Source organism: Podarcis bocagei (genome assembly GCF_964188305.1).
Source record: "Podarcis bocagei genome assembly, chromosome: 3".
Taxonomy (NCBI): Eukaryota; Metazoa; Chordata; class Lepidosauria; order Squamata; family Lacertidae; genus Podarcis; species Podarcis bocagei.
This window is the reverse complement of record NC_138127.1, coordinates 111,991,975-112,017,206: the sequence shown is the minus strand read 5'-3', so window position 1 is coordinate 112,017,206 and position 25,232 is coordinate 111,991,975. Positions and strand designations below refer to the sequence as shown.

General features: G+C 48.9%; 3 protein-coding genes across 6 annotated transcripts in view; all 3 read right to left on the bottom strand.

Annotated features, from left to right (window-relative positions):
• LOC308583947 (uncharacterized protein) overlaps positions 1–19,220 on the bottom strand; it is a 37,764-nt gene extending 18,544 nt beyond the window's left edge. The window contains exon 1 of the mRNA XM_081188454.1: positions 19,171–19,220. The gene's annotated coding sequence lies outside the window, so the exon portion shown is untranslated. The remainder of the gene's footprint in view (positions 1–19,170) is intronic.
• On the bottom strand, positions 246–12,129 carry LOC308583950 (uncharacterized protein). 3 transcript variants are annotated; one of them, XM_081188459.1, is made up of 6 exons: positions 12,086–12,129; positions 8,380–8,618; positions 8,133–8,208; positions 7,777–7,859; positions 3,615–3,741; positions 246–3,154 (listed from the first exon to the last, which is right to left on the bottom strand). In XM_081188459.1, exons 2-6 carry the CDS (start codon positions 8,488–8,490, stop codon positions 570–572), a joined length of 2,982 nt encoding a protein of 993 aa, XP_081044585.1. In that variant the 5' UTR covers positions 8,491–8,618; positions 12,086–12,129; the 3' UTR covers positions 246–569. The 3 variants fall into 3 exon arrangements, with proteins under 3 accessions (XP_081044585.1, XP_081044584.1, XP_081044586.1); XM_081188458.1 differs by having other exon boundaries at positions 247–3,154; positions 8,133–8,214; XM_081188460.1 differs by lacking the exon at positions 8,380–8,618 and having other exon boundaries at positions 247–3,154; positions 8,133–8,196; positions 12,087–12,104.
• CAD (carbamoyl-phosphate synthetase 2, aspartate transcarbamylase, and dihydroorotase) overlaps positions 13,627–25,232 on the bottom strand; it is a 44,557-nt gene continuing 32,951 nt past the window's right edge. For both annotated transcript variants that reach the window (XM_081188308.1, XM_081188309.1), the window contains 12 exons: positions 24,266–24,406; positions 23,451–23,525; positions 21,954–22,095; positions 21,788–21,835; positions 21,020–21,174; positions 19,879–19,953; positions 19,578–19,790; positions 17,811–17,936; positions 17,550–17,705; positions 15,690–15,791; positions 15,421–15,515; positions 13,627–14,176 (listed from right to left, as the gene is read on the bottom strand). In XM_081188308.1, the coding sequence (XP_081044434.1) occupies positions 14,074–14,176; positions 15,421–15,515; positions 15,690–15,791; positions 17,550–17,705; positions 17,811–17,936; positions 19,578–19,790; positions 19,879–19,953; positions 21,020–21,174; positions 21,788–21,835; positions 21,954–22,095; positions 23,451–23,525; positions 24,266–24,406 (1,431 nt within the window). In that variant the 3' untranslated portion in view covers positions 13,627–14,073. The remainder of the gene's footprint in view (positions 14,177–15,420; positions 15,516–15,689; positions 15,792–17,549; positions 17,706–17,810; positions 17,937–19,577; positions 19,791–19,878; positions 19,954–21,019; positions 21,175–21,787; positions 21,836–21,953; positions 22,096–23,450; positions 23,526–24,265; positions 24,407–25,232) is intronic.

Below are 25,232 nucleotides of genomic sequence, written 5' to 3'. Positions count from 1 at the left end.
CGTAGTACACCACAAGATTAACACGAGTAAAAAATGTGAGGCAGCAGTAAAATAAGCTAATGTTATTTTAGGCTGCATCAACAGACATCTGGTGTCCTGATCATCAGAAGTAATGTTACACCAGTGTGGTGTAGTGGTTAAGAGCGGTAGTCTCATAATCTGGGAAACTGGGTTCGCGTCTCCGCTCCTCCACCTGCAGCTGCTGGGTGACCTTGGGCCAGTCACACTTCTTTGAAGTCTCTCAGCCCCACTCACCTCACAGAGTGTTTGTTGTGGGGGAGGAAGGGAAAGGAGATTGTTAGCCGCTTTGAGACTCCTTAAAGGGAGTGAAAGGCGGGATATCAAATCCAAACTCTTCTTCTTCTTCTTCTTCTTCTTCTGCCTTGGTCAGAACACACCTGGAGTACAGGGTCCAGTTCTGGACGCCACAATAAAAGGAGGATATTGTCAAGCTGGAACACGTGCAGAGGAGGGAGACCAAAATGATACACCACCCTATACCCAGAGTTCTGAGCTGGATATGTTTTGTCTCAAAAAGAGGAGATTAAGAGGAGATGTGTCAGCCATCTTCAAATGCTATGAGTCTCCTTGCGGTGAGTTCTTTGATGGATTGTCATCTTAGACCTCTGCATGAAGCTCTTTCCACATTCTAAGCACTGATATGGTTTCTCCCCTGTATGAATTCTTTGATGGAATGTGAAACTTTTCTTCCATTTGAAGCTCTTTCCACATTCCAAGCACTGATATGGTCTCTCCTCACGGTGAATTGTTTTATGGGAAGTGAGATGTTCCTTACGACTGAAGCTCTTTCCACATTCCAGGCACTGATGTGGCTTCTCCCCTGTATGAATTATTTGATGTAAAGTGAGACTTCTCTTTGATTTGAAGCTCTTTCCACATTCCAAGCACTGATATGGTCTCTCCTCACTGTGAATTGTTTTATGGGAAGTGAGATGTTCATTCCGACTGAAGCTCTTCCCACATTCCAGGCACTGATATGGTTTCGCCACTGTATGAATTCTCTGATGTAAAGTGAGACTTCTGTTTGATTTGAAGCTCTTTCTACATTCCAAGCACTGATAGGGTTCATCCACTGAGTGAGTTATTTGATGGGACGTTAGACTTTTTTTCCTGTTGAAGCTCTTTCCACATTCCAAGCACTGATATGGTCTCTCCCCTGTATGAATTCTTTGATGGGAAGAGAGCTGGGAGCCCCTACTGAAACTCCTTCCACATTCAAAGCACTTATATCCTCCCTCCCCTCTGTGAATTCTTTCATGTGAAGTAAGGGTATACTTCTGATTGAATGTTTTTCCACATTCCAAACACTGATATGGTGCCCCCCCTGTATGAATTCTCTGATGGGAAATGAGATTTGTCTTCCAGGAAAAGCTCTTCCCACATTCCCAGCACTGATATGGTTTCTCCCCTGTATGAATGCTTTGATGGCATATGATACTTCTCTTCCACTTGAAGCTCTTCCCACATTCCAAACACTGGTACGGGTTCTCACCACTGTGTGTTATTTGATGGGAAGTGAACTGGGATCCCTTAATGAAGTCCGTTTCACATCTGAAGCTTTTATATGGTCCTTCTTTTTTGTGAATTCTTTCATGTGAAGTGAGACTATCCTTCCGACTAAAAGTCTTTCCACATTTCAAGCACTGATATGGTTTTACCCCAGTGTGAGTCGTTTGATGGGAAGTGAGATGGTCCTTCCGACTGAAGCTCTTTCCACATTCCACGCACTGATATGGTTTCTCTCCTGTATGAATTCTCTGATGGGCCTTGAGCACAGCTCTGTGACCGAAGCTCTTTCCACATTCTAAACAGTGATGGGGTTTCTTCCCACTGTGAGTTATTTGGTGAGATGTGAGATGGGACCTATGACTGAATTGCTTTCCACATTCCAAGCACTGATATGGTTTCACCCCAGTGTGAATTGTTTGATGGGAAGTGAGAATATTCTTCCGCCTGAAGCTTTTCCCACATTCCGAGCACTGATATGGTTTTTCCTTTGTATGAATGCTTTGATGACCCTTTAGATGCCCCCTCTGCCTGAAGCTCTTTCCACATTCCAAGCACTTATGAGGTCTCTCTCCTGTATGAATTCCTTGATGAGCCATGAGCTTGGCTTTCTGACTGAAGCTCTTTCCACATTCTGAGCACTGATACAGTTTTTCACCTGTGTGAATGCTTTTATGGGCTGTGAGCACAGCCTTTTGACTGAAGCTTTTTCCACATTCCAAGCACTGATATGGTTTTTCCCCTGTGTGAATTCTTTGATGGGCCTTAAACACAGCCTTGTGACTAAAGCTCTTTCCACATTCCAAGCACTTATATGGTGTCTCCCCTCTATGGACTTTCTGATGGGAATTGAGATAGGATCTCTGATTAAAGCATTTTCCACATTCCAAGCACTTATGGGTTTTCCCCACACTGTGAGTTATTTGATGGGAAGTGAGATGGGACCTCCGACGGAAGCTCTTTCCACATTGCAAGCACTGATATGGTTTCTCTTCTGTATGAATTATTTGATGGGCTGTGAGTGCAACCCTTTGACTGAAGCTCTTTCCACATTCCAAGCACTGATATGGTTTCTCCCCTGTATGAATTCTTTGATGGGCCTTGAGCACATGCCTGTAACTGAAGCTCTTTCCACATTCCAAACAGTGATGGGATTTCTTCCCACTGTGAATAATTTGGTGGGATGTGAGATGGGCTCTTTGCCTGAAGTGCCTTCCGCATTCCATGCACTGATATGGTTTCTCTCCTGTATGAATTCTTTGATGAGCCATAAGCTTAGCTTTCTTCCTGAAGTTCTTTCCACATTCCAAACACTGATATGGTTTCTCTCCTGTATGAATGGTTTGATGGGTCGTGAGATTGGACCGCTGACTGAAGCTCTTTCCGCATTCCATGCACTGATATGGTTTCTGCCTGCTGTGAGTTCTTGGATGGAAAGTGAGACAGTTCTTCTGACGAAATGTCTTACCACCTTCCAAGCACTGATAGCGATTCTTCCCAATAGAATTTATTTTATGGGAAGTGGAATGGGAGCTCTGACTATAACTCTCTCCACATTCCAAATATTTATACACCTTCCCCACTCTGTGAATGTCTCCCTTGTTCATAATTTTCAATCCATCACCACCTGCATCAAAGAGAGAAACAGATTAGAGCCTCAGGAAGAAATAGAGCCCCAAATTATGGAAGACTGCTAATGAATGTTTGTGATCAGTGAAGAGTTCAAGGGAGTTAGATCTAAGGCCTTACTACGAGGTTCACTGCCTTTGTTGACTCTCCTCCATCTGCAAGGTCAGTTGTCTCTTTGGTCAACAAGAAAGTGACAGAAGCAAAAGGAGAAAACCTCACAGAAGCTGCTACTTCTGCCAACACATGGAAGGTTACATTCAAGAAGGTCTGGGCAGCCTAGACCAGCCTGGTCATGGTTTAAAAAGGCATATGTGGGGCAAGAATATTCGCAGACAGAACAGTAGATTCAAGGTGAGCTGCGGGGAAGGAGAATCCCAGATGCTGTCAAGTGCCATCAAAATATTTATATATGTATCATGATTTTAAAACAGATATTATGGTACAACAGGAAGCCTTACTGAGAGAGTCCACAATCGCACAATTCTCCTCCATGACTTCCTTATGCAGAGCTCTCTGGTCAGGATCCAGCAACGCCCACTCCTCCTCTGTGAAATACACAGCGACATCTTCAAAGCACAGAGGACCCTGAAGGAAAAGGAAAAAGGTCCTCTTCTGAGACAGCATAAAGATTATCCACTATACATTGCTCAGTTGTTTTTTGCCCATTCCTTGTTGTGTTCTTTTCATGGGATTATTTGGCTGCACGTTTTAGGTATGGCTGTCTATTTTAACGATTTAATGGGACTTCTGGGTATGTGTGAATGGCAAACGGACTGCGAGTTTGAAAGCTGTGTCAAACTCTGCTCTGCAGTGGATCGGGGGAAGTGCTCAGGCGAGGTGCACCCCCAAAATGCCTCAAAGGGGTATTTGAGGTGTTGTGATGTCCTGCAGACAGCAAATGGCAACTCGGTAGCTTCAGTCTCTGCCCCTGTACCAAAAGGCGAGTGGGCAAGAAACCCGAGAGAAAAGCCGGCGATCTACACACCATCGTGACTCTGCGTAGTGTAGTCTCTGAACCAGCCAGCAGTGGACTATCTTTCCAAATTATTTCAAACCGATCGCAAGGTGAGAAGGAAAATTTATTACTAATTCGGCAAAAAACAGGAGGTTAAAAATGAAGTCTACTCCAGTCTGTGGGTATTTTAACCACATTAGAACTTTTACAAGTTGGAAACTGTGGCTCAACCTTTGGAGTTAAAGCCAGCTAATGGGAGAAGGGGACGAACGAGGACGAGATGCTTGGACAGTGTTCTTGAAGCTACGAACATGAGTTTGACCAAACTGCGGGAGGCAGTGGAAGACAGGAGGGCCTGGCGTGCTCTGGTCCAGGGGATCACAAAGAGGCGGACACGACTAAACAACAACAAATGGCTGACAAAGACAAAGGATTATACAAAGCTTTTTAAATACCAATTTGGATATTTTACTGACTTTTTAAACATTAAACTTGAACTAAAGTAGATCTGAACTTGAGAGCGTATTGAGACTTGACATAGACTGCAACTACAGTTACATTAGCATGGAATTTGGAGATACATACTGATTTCTGACTGAGAACAAACCTGGTGGAACTAAGGGATTTTTTTATATTAATTGGTTAAGTTATTAATACTTTTAAAACTTAAAGAATCTTGAGAGATTGGAGAAAACAACTGGGACTGAATACTGTGTCAAGTTTCAAGAACAAAGAAAGTGGATTATAATTATATTCTGGAAAGATTTTGGAATTAAAACTACGTTGGAATACTAAACTATATTTTCACTGGACATTGAGAATCAGCAAATGGAGTCAAATTCTCTTGTTGTGTTTTGCTTTTTTGTTTAAACCAACTGGAACTGAGATAAATTTTGCGGTTTGGACTACTTTATTTTACATACTAAATAGCCCTGTGTAAAAGACTGTTATTTACATATTTCTTTCACTTCTTAATTTAACACCTCTATGTCTTATACTTTTATAACATAAATTTCTATATTTCTATACATTTATATTTTAGAATATGACAAAGTATATATGTATGGAAGACCATTATCCTTTTCAATTTGGATTTGTAAATTTGATTGATCCTTTCATTTATAATTCTAGGATAAAACTAGGTGTTGGTAAAGGGGTTAGAACAAAGGGAAACTAGCCAAATGCTGTATTTTTCCAGGTTTTGTGAAGTGACCTTGACAAAGGGTTGATAAGGCCAAGCAGCTTGAGAAAAATTTGATGCCGATAGAGAGAGAGAGGTTTCAGAGGGAGACAGACTTAACATTAGTAAAGAAGGTAAAATACCTGGGGGTGAATATGACTTCTAAGAATGTGAATTTATTTAAAGATAACTATGAGAAATGTTGGTCAGAAGTGAAAAAAGATTTAGAAATTTGGTCGAATTTGAAGCTTTCCTTGCTGGGTCGAATTGCTGTTATCAAGATGAATGTATTGCCGAGAATGTTATTTTTATTTCAATCATTGCAAATTATCAACAAGATGGATTGTTTCAAGAAGTGGCAAAGAGATATATCTAGATTTGTCTGGCAGGGCAAAAAGCCCAGAATAAAATTTAAGATACTTACTGATGCTAAAGACAGAGGGGGATTTGCCCTGCCAGACCTTAAACTTTTTGCTGGCTGAAGGAATGGCTGCTTCTTGAAAATACAGATGTTTTGGATCTTGAAGGGTATGACAACATATTTGGGTGGCATGCATATTTGTGGTATGGCAAGGTAAAAGCACATAAGGCATTTAAAAACCATATTGTCAGGAAATCATTGTTTAATGTCTGGATAAGGTACAAAGACTTTCTGGAGAGTAAAACCCCAAGGTGGCTATCACCTATGGAAGCGAAAGCTTTGAAAAAACTTAATATGGAGGCCAAATGGCCAAAATATTGGGAAATTTTAGAACAGGAAGGTGACAAATTGAAATTGCAGAGTTATGACAAGCTTAAAGAGAAGGTGCGAGACTGGCTACATTATTTTCAAATAAGAGAGGTTTATAACTTGGATAAAAAAATTGGTTTCCAGGTGGAAAAATCAAAGTTAGAAACAGAATTGTTAGAACCCAATGCTAAGATACTATCAAGAATGTACAATCTGCTGTTGAAATGGAATACTGAGGAAGAAACGGTAAAATCTGCAATGATAAAATGGGCACAAGATATAGGACATAACATTATGTTTGCTGACTGGGAGAAGTTGTGGACCACCGGGATTAAATTTACGGCATGTAATGCCCTAAGAGAGAATATTATGAAAATGATGTACAGGTGGTACCTGACTCCAGTCAAGCTTGCAAAAATATATCACTTGCCCGATAATAAATGTTGGAAATGCAAAGAAATTGAAGGCACATTCTTTCACCTTTGGTGGACGTGCCCAAGGATTAAGGCCTTCTGGGAAATGATATATAATGAACTGAAAAAGGTATTTAAATATACTTTCCCGAAGAAACCAGAGGCCTTTCTCCTGGGCATAGTTGGCCAATCGGTGTTAAAGAAGGATAGAACTTTCTTTATGTACGCTACAGCAGCAGCAAGAATTCTCATCGCAAAGCATTGGAAGACACAAGACCTACCCACCTTGGAAGAATGGCAGATGCAACTAATAGACTACATGGAAATGGCGGAAATGACTGGCAGAATTCGAGACCAGGGAGAAGAGTTGGTGGAAGAAGATTGGAGGAAATTCAAAACTTACTTACAGAAACACTGCAAAATTTTTGAATGCTGATGACGTTGAAATGAATTGAAGGAGTTCTAGCAACAAGGTAAAATGTAAGATGGGATTGATAATAGATAAACTAATTGGATATGAATTTGCTGAACCAATTTTTAAAAAGGGATACAAAAAATGGGAGGCGTGAGGAAGTCAGGAAAATAAGTTAACTAAAGATGAGACATTAAAAAAGAGGGAGTTTTGGTTTTTTTTTCTTTATGTGTTTCTTTTTTTTCTTCCTTTTTGTGTTTAATGTTTGTATTTTTGTATTTTGTAACTTTGTATTTTTCTGTTTTTGTATTTTTTCTTAATTTCTTCTCCGATAAAACTTAATAAAATATTATTAAAAAAAAAAAAAAGATAAGGCCAAGCAGCTTGGGACTTGGTGGGAAAGGGTCTTTGTTTTGAAAGCTCTTTGAGGTTGAGAAAATATTGGTGTTGAATTTAAGAGTAATGAAACCAGGCAGAAAGGTTTTTTTGCAAGAGGGTCCCAGATCTGAACTTGCTGATACTTTTTCAGAATTTAAACTAGAATTTAAACAACTTTAAAGAAACTGTGGGTGCATTAGCCACCCAAACTGGAAATAAAATAAAATACAATGTTAGAAATGATGAGGGAAATGAAGGAATTAAATGTGAGAACCACTAGAGTGGAAACTGGGTTAAAAGGGGTGGAGGAGAAAACTAAATGTACAGAAGGAGAGGTGAAAGGTGTGAAAAGGGGCCAGGAAAAGTTAAAGGTTGATGTAGAAGGACTTTATGCATCTCAGGAATTCACGTGGGACGCCTTGGCGGTGGCTGAGATGAAGCAGAAAAATGGAAAATCAAGAGAATGAAACAAAAAAAAACTTTGAGCAGGAGAAGTTCGTTCTGGCCCAGAGGCTCCCTGGCTGCCCCACACCTCTGACACTTTCCCCATACCAGATCTGTTTCCACAGCTGCTGCTTCTCCTCCGTTCTCATGAAAAGATGGATGAGGAGGTCTGGGGGGCATCCTTCGGTCACCTGCGAGAGACAAAAGTCAAAGGGAAGCCATCAGCTCCTGCGTCTCTCAGAGCTTCAGCAGCGCATTTCAGGCGACAGATGGACCTTAGAAAAAGTCTTTCTTGCAAAGTGCATTTAGACATTTGTACTCATTTCAAACTTACTTTGGGTCAAAATACATCTCCCCTCCTTGGCGCTCTCGGCCCCAAGTGCTTCCCCCCCCCTAAAGATGAACAGAACCCACAGATAGTTTCAAGGTCCACAGAATGAGAAGAAAAACTCCTTCCTCTTTACCTAGTGGTCTCCCTCTGGTGTCCAAGGGAGACCTCTGTGCCTCAGAGGAATCTGGGTCCATTTCCGCAAAGAGATCCTTTCCCTGAAAGAGCAACAAGGATCAAAACAGAGAATAGGGAGAAGGATTAGAACAGGAATGACCGAAGAAAGCACTTTAGGGGAGCAGATCTCATCCCTTGCTTCCCAAAAGGTGGTGAGCCGTACGTTCTGAGCCCCTTGGGAGTTTCCAGGGGAAAATCTCTCTCACCTGCTGCTCTGCCTGCTTTCTCTCCTCTGCCTGACTCAAGAGGAAACCTTCGGCCAGGGCTACAGCCTGGGAACTGGTCTCTGCTCCACATTCCCTCACCCAGCTCTCCATCTCCGGGGGAAGGGCAGCCAGGAACTGTCTTGCTCATCCATTGGTGCTCTCAGGAAGCCTCCAAGAAATTGGAAGGAACCCTTTAGTCTTCTGTCAAGTTCTATCTGATTTAGAGTTGCTCACAAATCCTACAAACCAAATACATTGTTCTGTTATCAGATTGATACCAGGTCAGGAGAAGAAGCGAAGACAGAATGATGATGGGTAAGTGAGTATTTTGTAGTGAATATAATTTAGACACTAGCCCATAGTTGGGGTCTTAAGCTGGGGACCCTCAAGAGTTGCTCTCTCTTCCTCTGCCACCCCCACTTCAGGGCCCATTTCCTTCCAGCTTCTGTCCTATTTTCTAACATTTGGAATCCCCAACGTCCTCAAGGCACACTACTTGGGTGGGGTCTTTTCTTGTTCTGTGGGCCAGATTATTGGCTGGCCAACCCCCCAAGGGCTAACTGGGCGAGGCCAAAGCACGTCTAAAGGCAGCCAGGTACAGTGGTATCTCAGGTTACAGACGTTTCAGGTTACAAACTCTGCAAACCCAGAAATATTACCTCGGGTTAAGAACTTTGCTTCAGGATAAGAACAGAAATCGTGTGGCAGCGGTGCAGCGGCAGCAGGAGGCCCCATTAGCTAAAGTGGTGCTTCAGGTTAAGAACAGTTTCAGGTTAAGAATGGACCTCCGGAACAAATTAAGTATGTAACCTGAGGTTCCACTGTATAGGGAAGTTTTTAAGGTTTGTTGTCTTATTGTGTTTTAATTTGTTGGAAGCTGCCCAGAATGCCTGGGAAACCCAGTCCAAGGGGCGGCATATAAGTTTATTACTATGATTATCAAAAAAACGAAGATCATGGCCACTGGTCCCATCACCTCCTGGCAAATAGAAGGGGAAGAAATGGAGGCAGTGAGAGATTTTACTTTCTTGGGCTCCATGATCACTGCAGATGGTGACAGCAGCCACGGAATTAAAAGACGCCTGCTTCTTGGGAGAAAAGCGATGACAAACGTAGACAGCATCTTAAAAATCAGAGACATCACCTTGCCAACAAAGGTCCGTATAGTTCAAGCTCTGGTTTTCCCAGTAGTGATGTATGGAAGTGAGAGCTGGACCATAAAGAAGGCTGATCGCCGAAGAATGGATGCTTTTGAATTCTGGTGCTGGAGGAGACTCTTGAGAGTCCCATGGACTGCAAGAAGATCCAACCTCTCCATTCTGAAGGAAATCAGCCCTGAGTGCTCACTGGAAGGACAGATCCTGAAGCTGAGGCTCCAATCCTTTGGCCACCTCATGAGAAGAGAAGACTCCCTGGAAAAGACCCTGATGTTGGGGAAGATGGAGGGCACAAGGAGAAGGGGACGGCAGAGGATGAGATGGTTGGACAGTGTTCTCGAAGCTACCAGCATGAGTTTGACCAAACTGCGGGAGGCAGTGGAAGACAGGAGGGCCTGGCGTGCTCTGGTTCAGGGGGTCACGAAGAGGCGGACACGACTCAACGACTAAACAACAACAACAACAACAACAACGATTATTAGGTGGGGCCAAAGAACAGTGCTAAAAAGCAAGTCAAGTAGAATTCACCTGTTTTAAATATAGTTTTAATGTTGTCATTGTCAGTTTGCATTTCTAAGTACAGAAAGTATTGATCTGATGTGTAGAGATCTTTCCTATTCTAATTAGTTCAAGAGGGTTCTGGAAGTTCTAATTAGTTCAAGAGGGTTCTGGAAGTTCTAATTAGTTCAAGAGGGTTCTGGAAGGTTCTGTGTGAAACAAGCAGAAGGTTCTTGAGCCAACAGTGTGACGCGGCAGCTAAAAAAGCCAATGCAATTCTGGGCCTCATCAATAGGAGTATAGCATCTAGATCAAGGGAAGTAATAGTGCCACTGTATTCTGCTCTGGTCAGACCTCACCTGGAGTACTGTGTCCAGTTCTGGGCACCACAGTTCAAGAAGGACACTGACAAACTGGAACGTGTCCAGAGGAGGGCAACCAAAATGGTCAAAGGCCTGGAAACGATGCCTTATGAGGAACGGCTAAGGGAGCTGGGCATGTTTAGCCTGGAGAAGAGGAGGTTAAGGGGTGATATGATAGCCATGTTCAAATATATAAAAGGATGCCACATAGAGGAGGGAGAAAGGTTGTTTTCTGCTGCTCCAGAGAAGCGGACACGGAGCAATGGATCCAAACTACAAGAAAGAAGATTCCACCTAAACATTAGGAAGAACTTCCTGACAGTAAGAGCTGTTCGACAGTGGAATTTGCTGCCAAGGAGTGTGGTGGAGTCTCCTACTTTGGAGGTCTTTAAGCAGAGGCTTGACAACCATATGTCAGGAGTGCTCTGATGGTGTTTCCTGCTTGGCAGGGGGTTGGACTCGATGGCCCTTGTGGTCTCTTCCAACTCTATGATTCTATGATTCTATGATTCTATGTTTGGGTTATTCCTTCAGAGAAGCTGAGTACTGATGGATTAGACTGTCCCTGTTCTCTCTTCTGTCAAGGTCATGCTGACTTTAAGAGTAAGGCCAGAAGGAGCCTGGGTTTCTCTTTCTGTCCCTCTTCCTTCTCGTGTGGCATTCTGCATACAGTGGTACCTTGGGTTAAGTACTTAATTCGTTCTGAAGGTCCATTCTTAACCTGAAGCACCACTTTAGCCAATGGGGCCTCCTGCTGCCGCTGCTGCGCGATTTCTGTTCTCATCCTGAAGCGAAGTTCTTAACCCGAGTTACTATTTCTGGGTTAGAGGAGTCTGTAACCTGAAGCGTATGTAACCCAAGGTACCACTGTATAGTGTTAAGCTTTAGACATATTATTATAAGCTACTGTAAATTTAAGTTAAGTCTGCTGCAAGTGGATTTCTTATGGGTAGTCCCAATCCTGAATGTGTGCCAATCCTGAATTGTGACCCTTGGGCTCATTTGCCTTCAGTAGCAGTAAAGCTCTGCTGGATGAAATACAGTGGCCTCTGGTCTATCCTGCAACATGTTTAAGTTTTACTCTGCTCTGGATCAATAGGAGTAGAATTCATCTGCCCTGGGAACGTTGGAAAAGGGAAGGTTAATAATAATAATAATAATGGTATCCAAAGCCTCTAAGAGACGCAGCAGAGCTAGGAAACACCTCCCCTTTGTCCCCAGCCCACCAGAGATCATCGACTAGCGCAAACAAGGCAGTTTCAGTCCCAAATCTTAAAATTTAAAATGCAAGGGATTAAAAACCATTTAGAAGCATTTTCGACATTTGCCCCAGGCGCCCAGTTTGTCCCCGTGAGTCTGGGCTCTTCAGGGAGCAGGTGCTTGGGGGTCCTCCTGCCCCCCCCCGTCTCAGGGAGGGATCCCAGGGGATGCTGGCCCGCCCTCCAGGCGGAGCTGCCAGGGCTCCCCAAGGCAGGGCTGGGCTGCCCCCCCCCCACTTCTCACTGGCTGCGTTTCTTTTCCGGCCCCCCAGGGCTTATCTGCCCCCCCCCACATGAAGGGGGCTTATCCGCCCCCTCCTTCCCCCAATGGCAGGACCCCTCGCCTGGTCGGGGGGGGGAGAGGCCCCGGCGGAGCAGCCCCCCCCCCCCGCCCCACGGCCGGACCCCCAGGAAAGAGGGGGAGACTCACCGGAGGAGACAAGAGGGGCGCCTCCGGAAGACCCGCCCCCGCCCTTCCTTTCCTGTCCTCTCTAGGAAAGGGGCTCAGCTGCTCTTAACCCTTGGCGCGCCCAGCTGGTCCCTGGTTTGGGGGAGCCGCGGGGCCGGAGGACGTTAGCGGAGAAATCGGAGGGCTCCCTTGGACCAAAAGCAAGGAGAGCAGAGCAAAAGAGCAGCCAGGAGGCTTGGTCTGGACTGAAGACCCTCCAGACAGGACTCCCACCTGCCCCCAGGTGGAACAAGATGTCCCACACGTGATTGCGCTGGTTTTGGGAGGGGGCTGCGCGTGCAGGAGATCTGCTGGAGGGGCAACACCCCCCCCCCCACCTGGACATCAATTCCCGCAACAAGGAGGAGATGCTGGCCTGGAAAAGGCTCTGCCAGAAGCAGCGAGCCCGGGCAGGAGCCAAGAAAGGGAGAACTGCAGGCTCTCTCCCAGGCCGACTGGGTCTCCCAGGGGAAGCCCTGGCTGGGGGGAGCCCTTCCTGCCCTGGGGGGGGGGTGTCCGTGGCTTGCCTGGCGCCTCCCTCTCATAGGGGGCCATAAGGAGGACTGGAGGTGGCCCAGGTGTGTGGGCAGAAACGGCGTTTTCGATGTTTCTTAACAAGCGCAATGATGTCAAACCTTATGGTGCTTTCAAGCTGCTGTAGCAGTATATATTCACACTTTTCAGTTTCAGATATCTGAACAAGAGTCACAAAGGCAGATCGTCATTTGCAGTCCACGTAATATCGCCTTCACCTCCTCTTCCTGCTCCCTTGTCAACTCTTTGCACTGCAAAACCATGCTTTCCTTGCTTGCTTGTTTGTGTGTGTGAGAGAGAGAGTTTGTACAGTGGTACCTTGGTTCTCAAACTTAATCCATTCCAGAAGTCTGTTCCAAAACCAAAGCGTTCCAAAAGCAAGGTGCACTTTACCATAGAAAGTAATGAAACATGGATTAATCCCTTCCAGACTTTTAAAAACAACCCCTAAAACAGCCATTTAACATGGATTTTACTATCCAATGAGACCACTGATTCATAAAATGAAAGCAATAATCAATGTACTGCAGTCAATCAGTAACTGAACTGGGTTCGACAGTCACAGAAACAAACCCAAAAAGCCGCAAAAAGCAAACTGAATAGCAAAAAACAGACAGACCTCAGTGTAACACTCAAAATGGAGCACGTTCGGCTTCCGAAAGAAGTTCGCAAACCAGAACACACATTTCCAGAATTGCAGTGTTTGGGTTCCATGTTGTTTGAGTACCAAGGCGTTTGAGAACCAAGGTACCACTGTAGTTTAATGGTAACACTGTTTCTGATTTTATTCCCTGACTTTTGTTAGTTGGGAAGGCCTTGGGGAGTTTTCTCCATGGGAAATTCTCAGAATCATCCAATCCCTGTGCAAACCGTTTCTCTGGAACGGATTTATTAATAAAACGTACACGCTGGTGGGATTAAGAAAGCCACACAGGCACCCCAAAGCAGTTCACAAAAGAGCAGTAGGTTGTATTCAACAGTTTTTATTAAAAAAAAAGAAACGGAAACAAAGGGATCCGCTTGGCTCACTAGTATGTGTAGAAAAGTCACTGCGGGCAGCAGGCCGTTCGAGGGAAGCAGCGAGGGCTGAAGGGTGTTGCAGCCTGCCAAAGGGGCCACCAACCCAGACCCAAAACGAACAGAACTTGGTCCTCGGGAAGGAGGAATGTCTCCAGGGCTGGGCCCAGGAAGCAGCTCAGCCCAAGAGGGGAAGGCAAAGAGCCCCACAGAGCCCGTCCTGGAGGCTGGAAGACAAGAGCTGGGGAGGCAGGGAGGGGGGGGGCCTTTCCTGAGCTTGCTCCCCCCCAGGTTCCCGTGCTCCCCCCCCAGCATGGAGCTGTCCCAAGGCTGCCTTCCTGCAGCGCCGTTTTTTGCTCTTTGGTGGAGGAGCCAGGTGGGCAACGCGGACCAGGGCCCAGAGTCCCCACCAGGCGGCTTCAGTACCGTCCCAGCACAGTGGCCAGCAGGGCCATGCGGATGTACATGCCGTTCTCTGCCTGCCGGAAGTAGGCGGCGCGCGGGTCCGAGTCCACCTCCACGCTGGAAGGAGAGAAAGCAGGGGGAGGTCATGATCGCCACCAAGTCAGCAAGTGCCCCAGGTTGCCGCCCCTCGCCCTTCCGAGGGCCCAGAGCTCTGCACACGATGTGCTTCTCCTGTGCAAGATGCTTTGCCACCCGCCCTGCGAGGTAGGCCGCTCTTCTAACTCCGCTCCAGTTCCTGCATTGCAGGGGGTGGGGGGGCTAGATGACCCCTGGGGTAGGAGTGCAAATATCCAGAGTGGGGGGATCAGATAGGTTTACGATGAGGAATTATAAAATAGGCATCAAGCCATTGTGTCCGCTATAAAATAGGCATCAAGCCATTGTGTCCGCTATGAAAGCATGGCCTTGACTGGGTTCGATTCATTGGCAATAATTTCTGATCAAATCCCACAACCTTCTGCATCTCTGGCCATTTCCTCTACTGTCTATTTATCTAGCTTGACAAGTCACGTACACAGCCCAGCTGCCAGTTGCGTCCTCAGGCATCCTCAGTACATAAAGACAGTAGGTTACCTTGATGTAGTTTAATCTTAGATAGATCTTAGGGGCCAGGAAGAGAGTTCACAAGATGGCAAATACTCTTTCCTTGCCATCCTTCTGTCCTCTCCTGTTTACTGCTGTTTATGACCTTCCTAAAAGCTTCCTCTTCGCTTCCTCTTTTATTTCCTCTGAATTGCATATGCATGCTCAAGTAGGAAATTAGCTCTTTGTAGTTTTAACTTTAACTTTGTCCCCACGTGGGGTTTCTTACGAACACTGTGTAAAAAAGTTCTTTTGGGAATAAAACGACCTGGGCCGGAGGGTGGTGAGGAATTATTATTATACGCACCCCTCCCAGAGTCTTGCTGGTTGAAGCCTCTATGTGTATTTTATCAGAGTTCAATCCTTCCTTTGCTTTGGGAACGCCACACCCTGGGAGTCCCTTCCAACTCTGATGCTCTGTGGTTCTACAGATCCCAAGGCGACCGACTGAGGCTGGGCGCTCCCATCGCCAAACTACACCCCCCCCCATCTGACACCCCCTTCTACTGCTCCAGAGTCTCCAAGCAGCCAGAAGCAAAGAAACAGGGAAGAAGCTGGGGACTTCTGCTGCTTATGAACCCGCCCCCCCCGACCCAAAGATCTTGATCCTCCTACATGGGGGCTTCGCTGGGTCCACCACTCGTCCAAATTCCTCGGCTCCACCCAAAATGTCCCTTCACCCCATTTTGAACCCTGAAGCATTTCCCTGGCCAGCGCACCTGATCTCGTTGACCCTGGGCATCGGGTGCATCACCACCATCTTCTTCTTGGCCCGGGTCATGATGTGAGGGGTCAGGATGAACTGCCCAAAACACTGAGGAGGGAGAGGAGCACAGCCAGTGAGCATGCGTCTGGGGGTGGCCCCACCCCTCCCGCCCAGGGACCCTCTTCCCCATCCCCTCCGGGTGGCTTCAGGGCCTCCGAGGGCCAGCGGACTTGGGGGCGCCACGGGGTGGGGGCAGCAGTTCAGGGCCCCTTCCTCACTCACCGCCTCAAACTCCTGGACTGAGGCGAAGCGCTCCTTCTGGATGCGGGTCATGTAGAGGACGTCCGTGTCGGGCAGAGCCTCCTCGATGTTCTCAAACTCCTCCTGAGAATTTATTAACGCAATTATGGCTCCTACATTTATTTACTTGCCTTTTTGTTATTCCTTAAAGTCCACACGCCTCTCGACTGGAACAACGGCAACAGAGCCCGCCTCAACGCCGTTTGCAGAAAGGTAACACCAAGAAAAACATCTACAATGCTTTAAGGCGTAAAAATACCCCATGATTTATACACTGCCTTTTTCCGCAGAAGGGGACTCGAGGCAGCTTGCACGGATCAAAGCAACACACAGATCAAGCATGGAAAAGGGAGAAGAAAATGCTTTAGCCGCTCAGCAGCCTTCTATCTCCAGTTATACCATATTGGCCCAAATATAAGCCGCACCTTTAAAATTGGAGGAGAGAAAAGAAAAAACATCTGAATATAAGCTGTTCCCTTCCTCGCTACTCTTGGCTGCATACCATAAGACTGCGAATATAAGCCATGCTTTAACTTTTCACGGTAGGAATTTGGGGGGAAAGTGCGGCTTATATTCGGGCCAATACAGTAATTGTATTTATTCTCTATGTAGAAGTTGGGTATCAAGGCATGATTTGATTCTTGCATCCCTGTATTTTTGTACCTCTCCTACGCTGTGTAAACTGCTGGACTCTGGCATTCCTGGCTTAACTATCCCTGACGGGTGCTTTGCAAAGATTGAGGGCGCAATGTGCCTTCCTTGAGATTCCCCAAGGTGTGGGAAGCTACAGGAATGGTAAGTTAAGGAGGTCTGGTTGTCAAGGAAGCAGGACGATCAGTGGGTGAAGCATGACTCTTGAGGCTCCAGAGTCTGAGGGGACGGAAGATAACAAGGCAAAGCAGGATTGTTCTAGTTCCCTGACCTTCCAGGTATGCATCCTATGAGCTAGTGACGTACGACCACTGGCACGCGATCAAAGTGCCCCTAATTGTGCACGCATGTGCCTTTTTCAGACTTGGAAGGGTGCGGGGAGGGCTTATACGCGGTCCAGTATACCTGAAGGAGCATCTCCACCCCCATCGTTCTGCCCAGACACTGAGGTCCAGCTCTGAGGGCTTTCTGGCGGTTCCCTCCTTGCGTGAAGTGAGGTTGCAGGGAACCAGGCAGAGGGCCTTCTCGGTGGTGGCGCCCGCCCTGTGGAACACCCTCCCACCAGATGTCAAAGAGAACAACTACCAGACTTTTAGAAGACATCTGAAGGCAGCCTGTTCAGGGAATTTTTTAATATATGATACATTACTTTATTTTAATATTGTGTTGGAAGCCGCCCAGAGTGGCTGGGGAAACCCAGCCAGATGGATGGGGTATAAATAATACTATATTATTATTGTTGTTGTTGTTATTATTTCCACCGACACGCACAATAACCCAGAACGCCGTCCCTGTGCAAATTGGGGGTTGCCTGTACTGCATTTGGGGGGAAAAAGAACTCTGTTAAAAGGTGCCTTTGGGGCAGTTCCCCTAACAGGTTTATGGAGCCTGCCCTGTGGCAACAGCTCCTCTAATAAATGGGGTCTCTGTCAGATGCTGAGCTTGTGTATCTCTCTTGGCTGTGCTTTTCTTTAAGGTGTTGCATGAACCATTAAGAGGGGGCTTAGAGGTTAAAATGTTGCCGAGTTTAAACAGTCTAAAAATGCCCAAATCGGTTAAATTTAGGAAGGGAACGGCTTCCGTAGAGAACAGCAAATTAAATCAAACGCTAATAGATTTGCCTTTGAGACTCTTTTAGCTCTGTTAAAATACAGCAGGGGGGGACCCCCAGAGCAGCCCCCTCCTCCTCACCTGCTTGATCCCCTTGGAGGCCACGAAGTGGAAGATGTCGGCTGGCATGCGGAGGTTGGGTGGCGTGACGTAGCGCAGGCTGACCCGGTAGAGGGTGAGCAGGCGAGCCAGAGAGTGGACGGTCCGGCCGTGCTTCAAGTCGCCCACCATGGTGATCTGGGGGAGGGCAGAGGCAGCTGTCAGCACCCCTGGCCGGGGTGGAGGCCCCCGCAAAGAAGCCACCCCCCAACCCCCCCTCCCGAGCGAGGTCCCCTCACTCACTGTCATGCCGTTGACCGTGCCCAGCTCCTCCCGGATGGTGAAGATGTCCAGCAGGCCTTGCGTGGGGTGCTCCCCAACCCCGTCGCCCGCGTTGATGACAGGCTTGCGGCAGTGCTTGGCAGCCAGCTGGCACAAGGAGGAAAGAGGGAGTCAGCCAGGGCGTTCCTGCAGAGCCCTTTCACGGCCGCCCTGGAGAGATTGTACCGACCGCGGTCCCCATTTCATCCTTTCTGGGAGATGGAAGCCCCATTGCCCATGGCAGTTCCCAGGGCCCCACGAGAGCCCAGGGCTCAAATTCCCACTTGGCCATGAAGCTCTCACTGGGAGTGACCCTTGGGCCACTCGCTGCCTTTCTCAGCCTGGCCGACCTTGCAGTGGGAGGTGGTTGTGGGACGGGAATGAGGAGTCGGACCCTGGAGAGTTCATGGGGTGGGGTCTTGGGCCAGCCACCACCTCTCTCAGCCTAACCTACTCTGCAGGGTCGTTGTGAGGATGAAATGGGAAGTGGGAGAAGCACATACGGCACTTTGAGCTTCTTGGAGAATAAGGTGGTGCAGAAATGCAAACAAATAAATAAGCAAACCCATAACTCTGCTGCCTGGGGTGGGAGTGAAGTGGCTCAGAGCCTCTCTAGGCGGAAGGAGCAGCCCATCCACAGACCCCGGGGAGGGAAACAAGAGGCTTTAGGGAACTGAGCCACGCTGATAGCATAGGCTGGATCTGTTCCTTCTCAACACTGGAACAGTCATCCGCATATAAGAGAACCGGGAGGGGTGTACCAGCCAATTTAAGGGGGGGGTGAGCATTTTCTTTCTCCATGTTTCCTGCTAAGGAGTTCATACAGAAGTTGAATAAAGTAGGCGCAAGGACACAGCATTGTTTAACACCATGGGAGTTTTGGATTTCCTTGGATAAATGGCCCTGTCGGTCACACCTAACCCAGATCCGAGTGTTTTCGTATAAACCGCGGTTAAGACACAGTAGACATCTGTCTATGTTTGAGGCGCTTAGATTTCCCAAAGCCTGTCTCGTGATATTAAATCAAAGGCAGATTGAAAATCTATGAAAGCTGTGTAGAGGGACCCTCCTTTTCTGGAGGTATATTTTTCTGCAAGACATTGGAGTCCTAGGCATTGGTCTAAAGTTGACCGGTTTGCCCTCAAACCAGCTTGTTGTTCTGAAAGGACATATTCTCGCTCCATCCAATCCTCAAATTTATTACATAAGTGGGCAGCATATAGTTTATTGATAATGCTTAGGAGACTAATTGGCCTGTAATTAGCAGGGTCCGATCTGCTCCCTTTCTTGTATACAGTGGTACCTCGGGTTACATACGCTTCAGGTTACACACTCTGCTAACCTAGAAATAGTGCTTCAGGTTAAGAACTTTGCTTCAGGATGAGAACAGAAATTGTGCTCTGGCGGCGCGGCAGCAACAGGAGGCTCCATTAGCTAAAGTGGTGCTTCAGGTTAAGAACAGTTTCAGGTTAAGTACAGACCTCCGGAACGAATTAAGTACTTAACCCGAGGTACCACTGTATTGGGATGATGATTGCTAGACCCCAATCCTCTGGGACAGTCTCCCTCGGAGGAGAGCAGCCTCTCCCTGGATGCTCAGGGATCCCTTTGCTGTAACCCCTGCATTGCAGGAGGTGGGACTGGATAACCTTTGGGTCCCCCTCCCAACTCGACAATCTAGGATTCTCTTTGCTGGCCCCCCCCCCGAGGGCCCTGCGTCCCATCAGAGCGGCCTTGCCCAGAGCTCACCTCCACGGCCCCCGGCTGGGGGTGCCTCAGCACCAAGACGTCAGCGTAGCAGCTCATGGTCTGGACCGAGTCCGCCAGCGACTCCCCCTTCTGGCAGGAGGAGGTGGCCTCTGAAAAGGGCAGGACGGAGCCCCCCAGGCGGTACATGGCGGCGGCAAAGGAGCTGCTGGTGCGCGTGCTGGCCTCGTAGAACATGGAAGCCATCACCTTGCCCTGCGTGGGAGGAAGCAGCGGACTTCAGTACAGGCGGGGGGCTCCCCCTCCCCAACCCCCACCCCTTACCCCCCGGCCCCCACCTCACCTTGAGGATGTCAATGTTGCGCTCCTTCTGGACCATCATGCGCAGGTTGTGGGCCACGTTGAAGAGGTGAGACATCTGCAGCAGAGGGGAGAGGGGCGCTCAGTCGGACAGGAGGGGGTCTCAAAATGCTACTAAGGGCATTATACTATTCTATGGCGTTCGGCAGCGTTCGGAACATACGGCGTACCGTTCTGGTCAGCACACCTCAAAAAGGGTACTGAAAACTTAGGGAAGGGTCAGACAAGGCCAGTGTGGCGTTTGCCTGTTTGTTTAGAGCCTCTCTGTACAGGGGAAAAAGAAAGGGTTAAAAATGTGGACCAATAGGAAAGTTGGAGGCGGAGCCTACATGTGTATAAAAGGGCTTCGCTCAAGGTTTGTTGGTGGGTAGTTGGTTGGTTTGAGTGGGTTGGCTGGTTGGGAAAGGCAGTTGGATATAGAGAGACAGTTAGGGCAGTGGGTTCTTGAGTGAGGGGAGGTAGAATAGAGAGAGGGGGGAAAATAAGACTAAGAAAGTAGAAAGTAACAACGTTTGGAATGCCGTAAAAGTTTGTTTGTGTCTGAAATAAAATACACTCTTCTTTATTAACTTGAGAACCTGACTGAGGCGGAAGTGATTTTACCCGGGGGGGGGGGGACCTGGTTGGTGGCAGCGGACTAGTGGTGTACGGGTCAATAGTCTGTGAGACAACCGGGGCCCCCGTACGAACGCCACAGACAGAGGGGAGGGAGCGACTGCCCCATGAGGAATGGTCGCAGCAGTTGGGACTTTCTCAATTTAGAGACAAGGCGATACACGCCCAAGCTTAAAAACTTCTCCCTGGCCTGCGAGAAAGTGGACACAGAAAAGTTTTCCTCCCTCTTTCGTAACACTAGATCCCGTGGAGATCCAATGAAGCTGGAGGTCGGGAGAGTCAAGACAGACGACAGAAAGTCCTTCACACAGAGAGCACATGGTTAAACTGTGGAACTCTGCCGCATCCCAGTGGCTGGAAACCCTGGGAGGGGAGAGGGCTCTGGGGGGTCCCCCTTTGGGGCATCTGGTCGGCCACTGGCCTGATCCTGCAGGCTCCTCTCTGGGCTTTCCCCTTCCCCAAGGCAGGCCAGAGGAGCGGGGTGTCCCAGTGTGTCTCTGCGCGAGTACCTGTCCCTTGGTGAACTGCTTGACGGACAAGACGTGCTGCCCGACCAGCGGGTGGAGGAGCGGTGAAGTCTGGGGGTGTGGCAGGCTCTGCGGGGACGTCTGCCTGGGCAAGGGGCCTGCCAGGTACAGGGGGCCGTCCTGGATCATGGCCAAGTCTGCGGGAGGAAAGGAAGGTCAGCCCTGCGAGGAGGACCAGAGAGGCAACACCCAGCGGGGGCAGCAGGGTCTGCCTCTCGGCCTCTTGCCATGGTATGGCAGGAAACTCCAGCTCCTCTCTGAACCTGGAAACACCCCAGGAAGTCTATCAGTACACAAAGCCCTGAACAACTTGGGAGTAGTTTACCTACGAGATCCCCTTGCCCCACATGGACCCACTTGGTTGCTTGGATCAGCAGAGTGGGCACTGCCACAGGGGCTGGAGGCTGCGTAATACCCCGTCCCACTTTGTGAAAAATCAGATCTTTGCCCCCTGGAACTCCCTGCCTATTGACACCAGGCCAGCACCTGTGCTGTGCAATATTGTTTAGGAAAACACATCCAGAGACCTAGATCTAGTTGCTGTGAGTTCCCATCGGCTTCTGGTCCAATGCTATTTAAACTTTTCCACAGCCTTAAATTATTGCTGCTAACTCTTCATCGATCATTTTATTCCTTTGTCTTATTTGAGATGCGTTGTTTTCTTAATTTTCATAAAGCAACCAAGCGGCGCATCCGTTTTATGAGAGAAAGTAACAAGCGGCTCTGCGAGAAGGAGGAAGGAAAGCTCACCTGGCGGCTCCACCGTTTTCTTGACCACTTTTTCCCTGAGATCTTCGGCTGCCGGAGGATGGAGAGAGGAAGAGGACCAGCGTTAGAGAAAGACGGGAGGCCTTTGCAACAGCACCTCTTTGCCCCCAGGAAGGACCCCCTCCCTCCCACCCCCTGCGCCCGTCACCTGGCAGCCCGGGGTCCGAGGCACGGTGGATGCGGGGGGCCAGGAAGAAGCGGGCGTCTCCCACCGGTCCGGCTCGACGGGGGCTGGGCGCTCGACAGCGCAAGGCCTCTGGCTGGACAGTGGGGAGGGGCCGCTCTGGCGTCTGAAAGGGGGGAGAGTTAAGCAATGGGGGGGGAGCAATGGCATCTCCCACCTACTCTTGTGGTGTGTGAGAATGATATACAGTAGCAGCAGCGCACGCCCCCCCGAATGGGGGGGACTCACAAGGGGTGTGCCCCTGAATTTTTAGGAAATGGACAGCAAAGCGAACTAGAGAAACTAACAGGAAGGATTCGAAATCTGCGGGACCACAGATCCACAGAAGACTGGTGTAAATTTACAGACTATTTGAAAAGTAATTGTGGTGAACAGACTACGTTTGTAGGTTTGCAAGAAGTTTTGTGAGGTGAATTATTGGAACTATTGCAAAAATGGATAAAGGGGAGGATGTTTAGTTAAGATAATTAAAGGCAATATGAATTTAAGAAATGCATAAGAAGTGACAAGAACAATGGATCATCAGAGTGGATCATCAGAAGTCCAAAAAAGAAAGAAAGAAAAAAGAAAAAAGATTGTATAAATTGTGAAGTTTTGTGGTGTGTATTATAATTTATATGTTAAAATTAATATAAATTATTTTTTTAAAAAGGAAATGGACAGCAAAGCAAAGGAGCGCAGGCGCTATGGCAAAGACCCCCCCCCCAATAGTCCAGTGTTGGCTCAAAGCAGGACCAGGCCCCCTGCCTGGATTTTCCACGGCTGGTGGGGTCTCAAAGCTCCAACACAGACACCTTTTTCGCTCTGTGCTCGGAAGGACTGGCCTGAGGCTCTGCTTTTGAGTCACCAAGAGATTGTCCCTTAACAGCTTGGGAGCAATTTATCTTACCCCCCCATGGACCCACTTTGGTCCTGCAGGGGACACCCAGTAGCCGTTCCTCCCTGGGAAGAACTCGTGTGTGGCAGGACCTGCCCTTTGGAACTCCCTGCCTCTTGATATCTGGCAGGCCTGTCACTGTACTCTGTTTGGCCGCTGCTAAAAACATTCTGGTTGAGACAAGCCTGCCCAGGTGTTTGGAAAGCGGGTGCAAAGTTTAACCTGTTTCAGTTATTTTAACTTTTGTGTTTCTTAAAGTGCTCGATTTTGTTAGTGGTGCATAAATTTTGTGAATTAAATAAATGCCACACTCCCCCTCTCTTTTGCTCTTGTGTGTGTTTCCTGAGGGATCTCCTGCCTGCTTAGACTTGGAACTTGGCTGTCCGAAAGCAGCACCCAAACACCCTGCCGTTTCCCTTTCGCGGACTAAGCCCCCTCTCCTTAATCCCTCTGGGGGGCAGAAGAGACACTCCTAGCCCCACAGAAAGGGGTGCAGGAAGTGGTGTGGGTGCTGGGCAGCCTGGCAGGTGGGTTCCCTCCCCTATCCCGCCCCCTTGGGGGGCATTCTGGGCCCCAGCGCCTACCTTCAGGATCTCTTTGGCTGGCACCGCACTCGGCCATTTCCGCACATCCTGCCCATAGCCTGGAGCTACAAGGACCTGGAAGGAGAGACGGAAACTCAGAGCCCCAGAAACCCTCCCCAGGAAGCGGCGTCCGCAGGCCCCTTCAGCCCAAGGGAAGCGGCCGATCCTAAACATCAGGATCCCAGGATTGACAGAAGGCACAGGGATTATTTTTGGCAGGACAGCAGCAGGGAAGGAAAGGGTTAAACCCCACCAGGCTGCACCTCCTTTAACGAAAAGCTTCAATTTCCCCAAGTGCAAGCTTGGCATCACATCTAGTCTTCCTCCGACAAGGATAGTTAATGGGTAGAGCTGGTCTGGGCTCATGGAAGCCAGTGCAGCCTAATGGTTAGAGTGCTGGACTGTGACCTGGGAGAGGCGGGTTCGAATCCCCCTCACAGCCACGAGGCTCCCTGGGTCACCTTGGGAGTCACTCGCCATCTCTTGGCCTGACCTACCTCACAGGGCGGTTGCGAGGAGAAAATGGGAAGGGAGAGAACCGTGACGGGAAAATAAAGGCAGTATATAAATGTAAATAATAATAAGGGATCATTTTCTGATAGCAAGAGCTGTTTGACAGCCTTGGAGGCTGGTGGTCTCTCCTTCCCTGGAGAGTTTGGAGGGTCCTCTGTCCTGGAGGCTTCAGCTGAGATTCCTGCGGGGCAGGGGCTGGACTGGATGACCCCGGGGGGCCCCTCCACCTCTGCCATCCTAGGGGTCTGTGGCCCACACGCCCCACTCAGCCCCTCCCTCTCCGCCCTCCCTGCCCCGCTTACCTGCCCGTCGATGTAGGCCACTTCCCCGCGGAGGATGACCCGGCGCACGGTCCCCTTCACCCGCATCCCCTCGAAGGGCGTCCAGCGAGCCTTGCTGAAAGCCGTGTTGGGGGGCACCAGCCACTCCTGCTCCAGGTCCACCTGCCGGCAGGAAACGGCTCAGCCCCACGGAGCCTCAGCCCCCCAGCCCCTGGGGGTCCCAGGAGTCTTTCCTGGAGGACCAGGAGCCCTGCAGTTGGTGGATCAGGCCCACCTGGTCCACAGGAAGCTGCTTCAGACAGAGTCAAACCACGGGGTTCCTCTGCGCTGCCTGCAGGGGATCTCCATGGTTTCAGACAAAGGGTCTTTCCCAGCCCCCCGGGAGATGCTGCCAGCGGGGATGGAACATGGGACCTTCTGCATGCAAGGCAGACACCCTGCCCTTGAGCCCCGGCCCTTCAGCAGCCTCTTCTGGCCCCCAGGTGCCTGCAGGGAGCAAGCAGGGCTTGGGGGGGCAACAGCAGCAGCTTCCTCTCAGAACATAGTTAAACGGTGGAACTCCCTGCCAAAGGAGACCCAGCAATGGCCACCAGCCTAGGGGGCTTGGACAAATCCATGGGGGAGGAGGGGGCTGTCGCTGGCTCTGCCCGGCCACTGGGGGCACCTGGTTGGGAAATGTCCCCCACGGAGGACCTTACGGTCTTCAAACAAAAACATCTCGGAGGTCCCGGGCCACAGGGAGGTTAGCCTGGCCTCAACCAGAGCCAGGGCCTTTTCAGTATTGGCCCCAACTTGGTGGAACGCTCTGTCACAAGAGACCAGGGCCCCGCGGGACTTGACATCTTTCCGCAGGGCCTGCAAGACGGAGCTGTTCCACCTGGCCTTTGGCCAGGGCGCAGTCTGACCCCCTCCTTTGGCGATCCTCACAGAACTCCAGCTCAAAGGTTGCCATTAATTTGACTCTGAATTGTTTTTAGAATTAATTGAT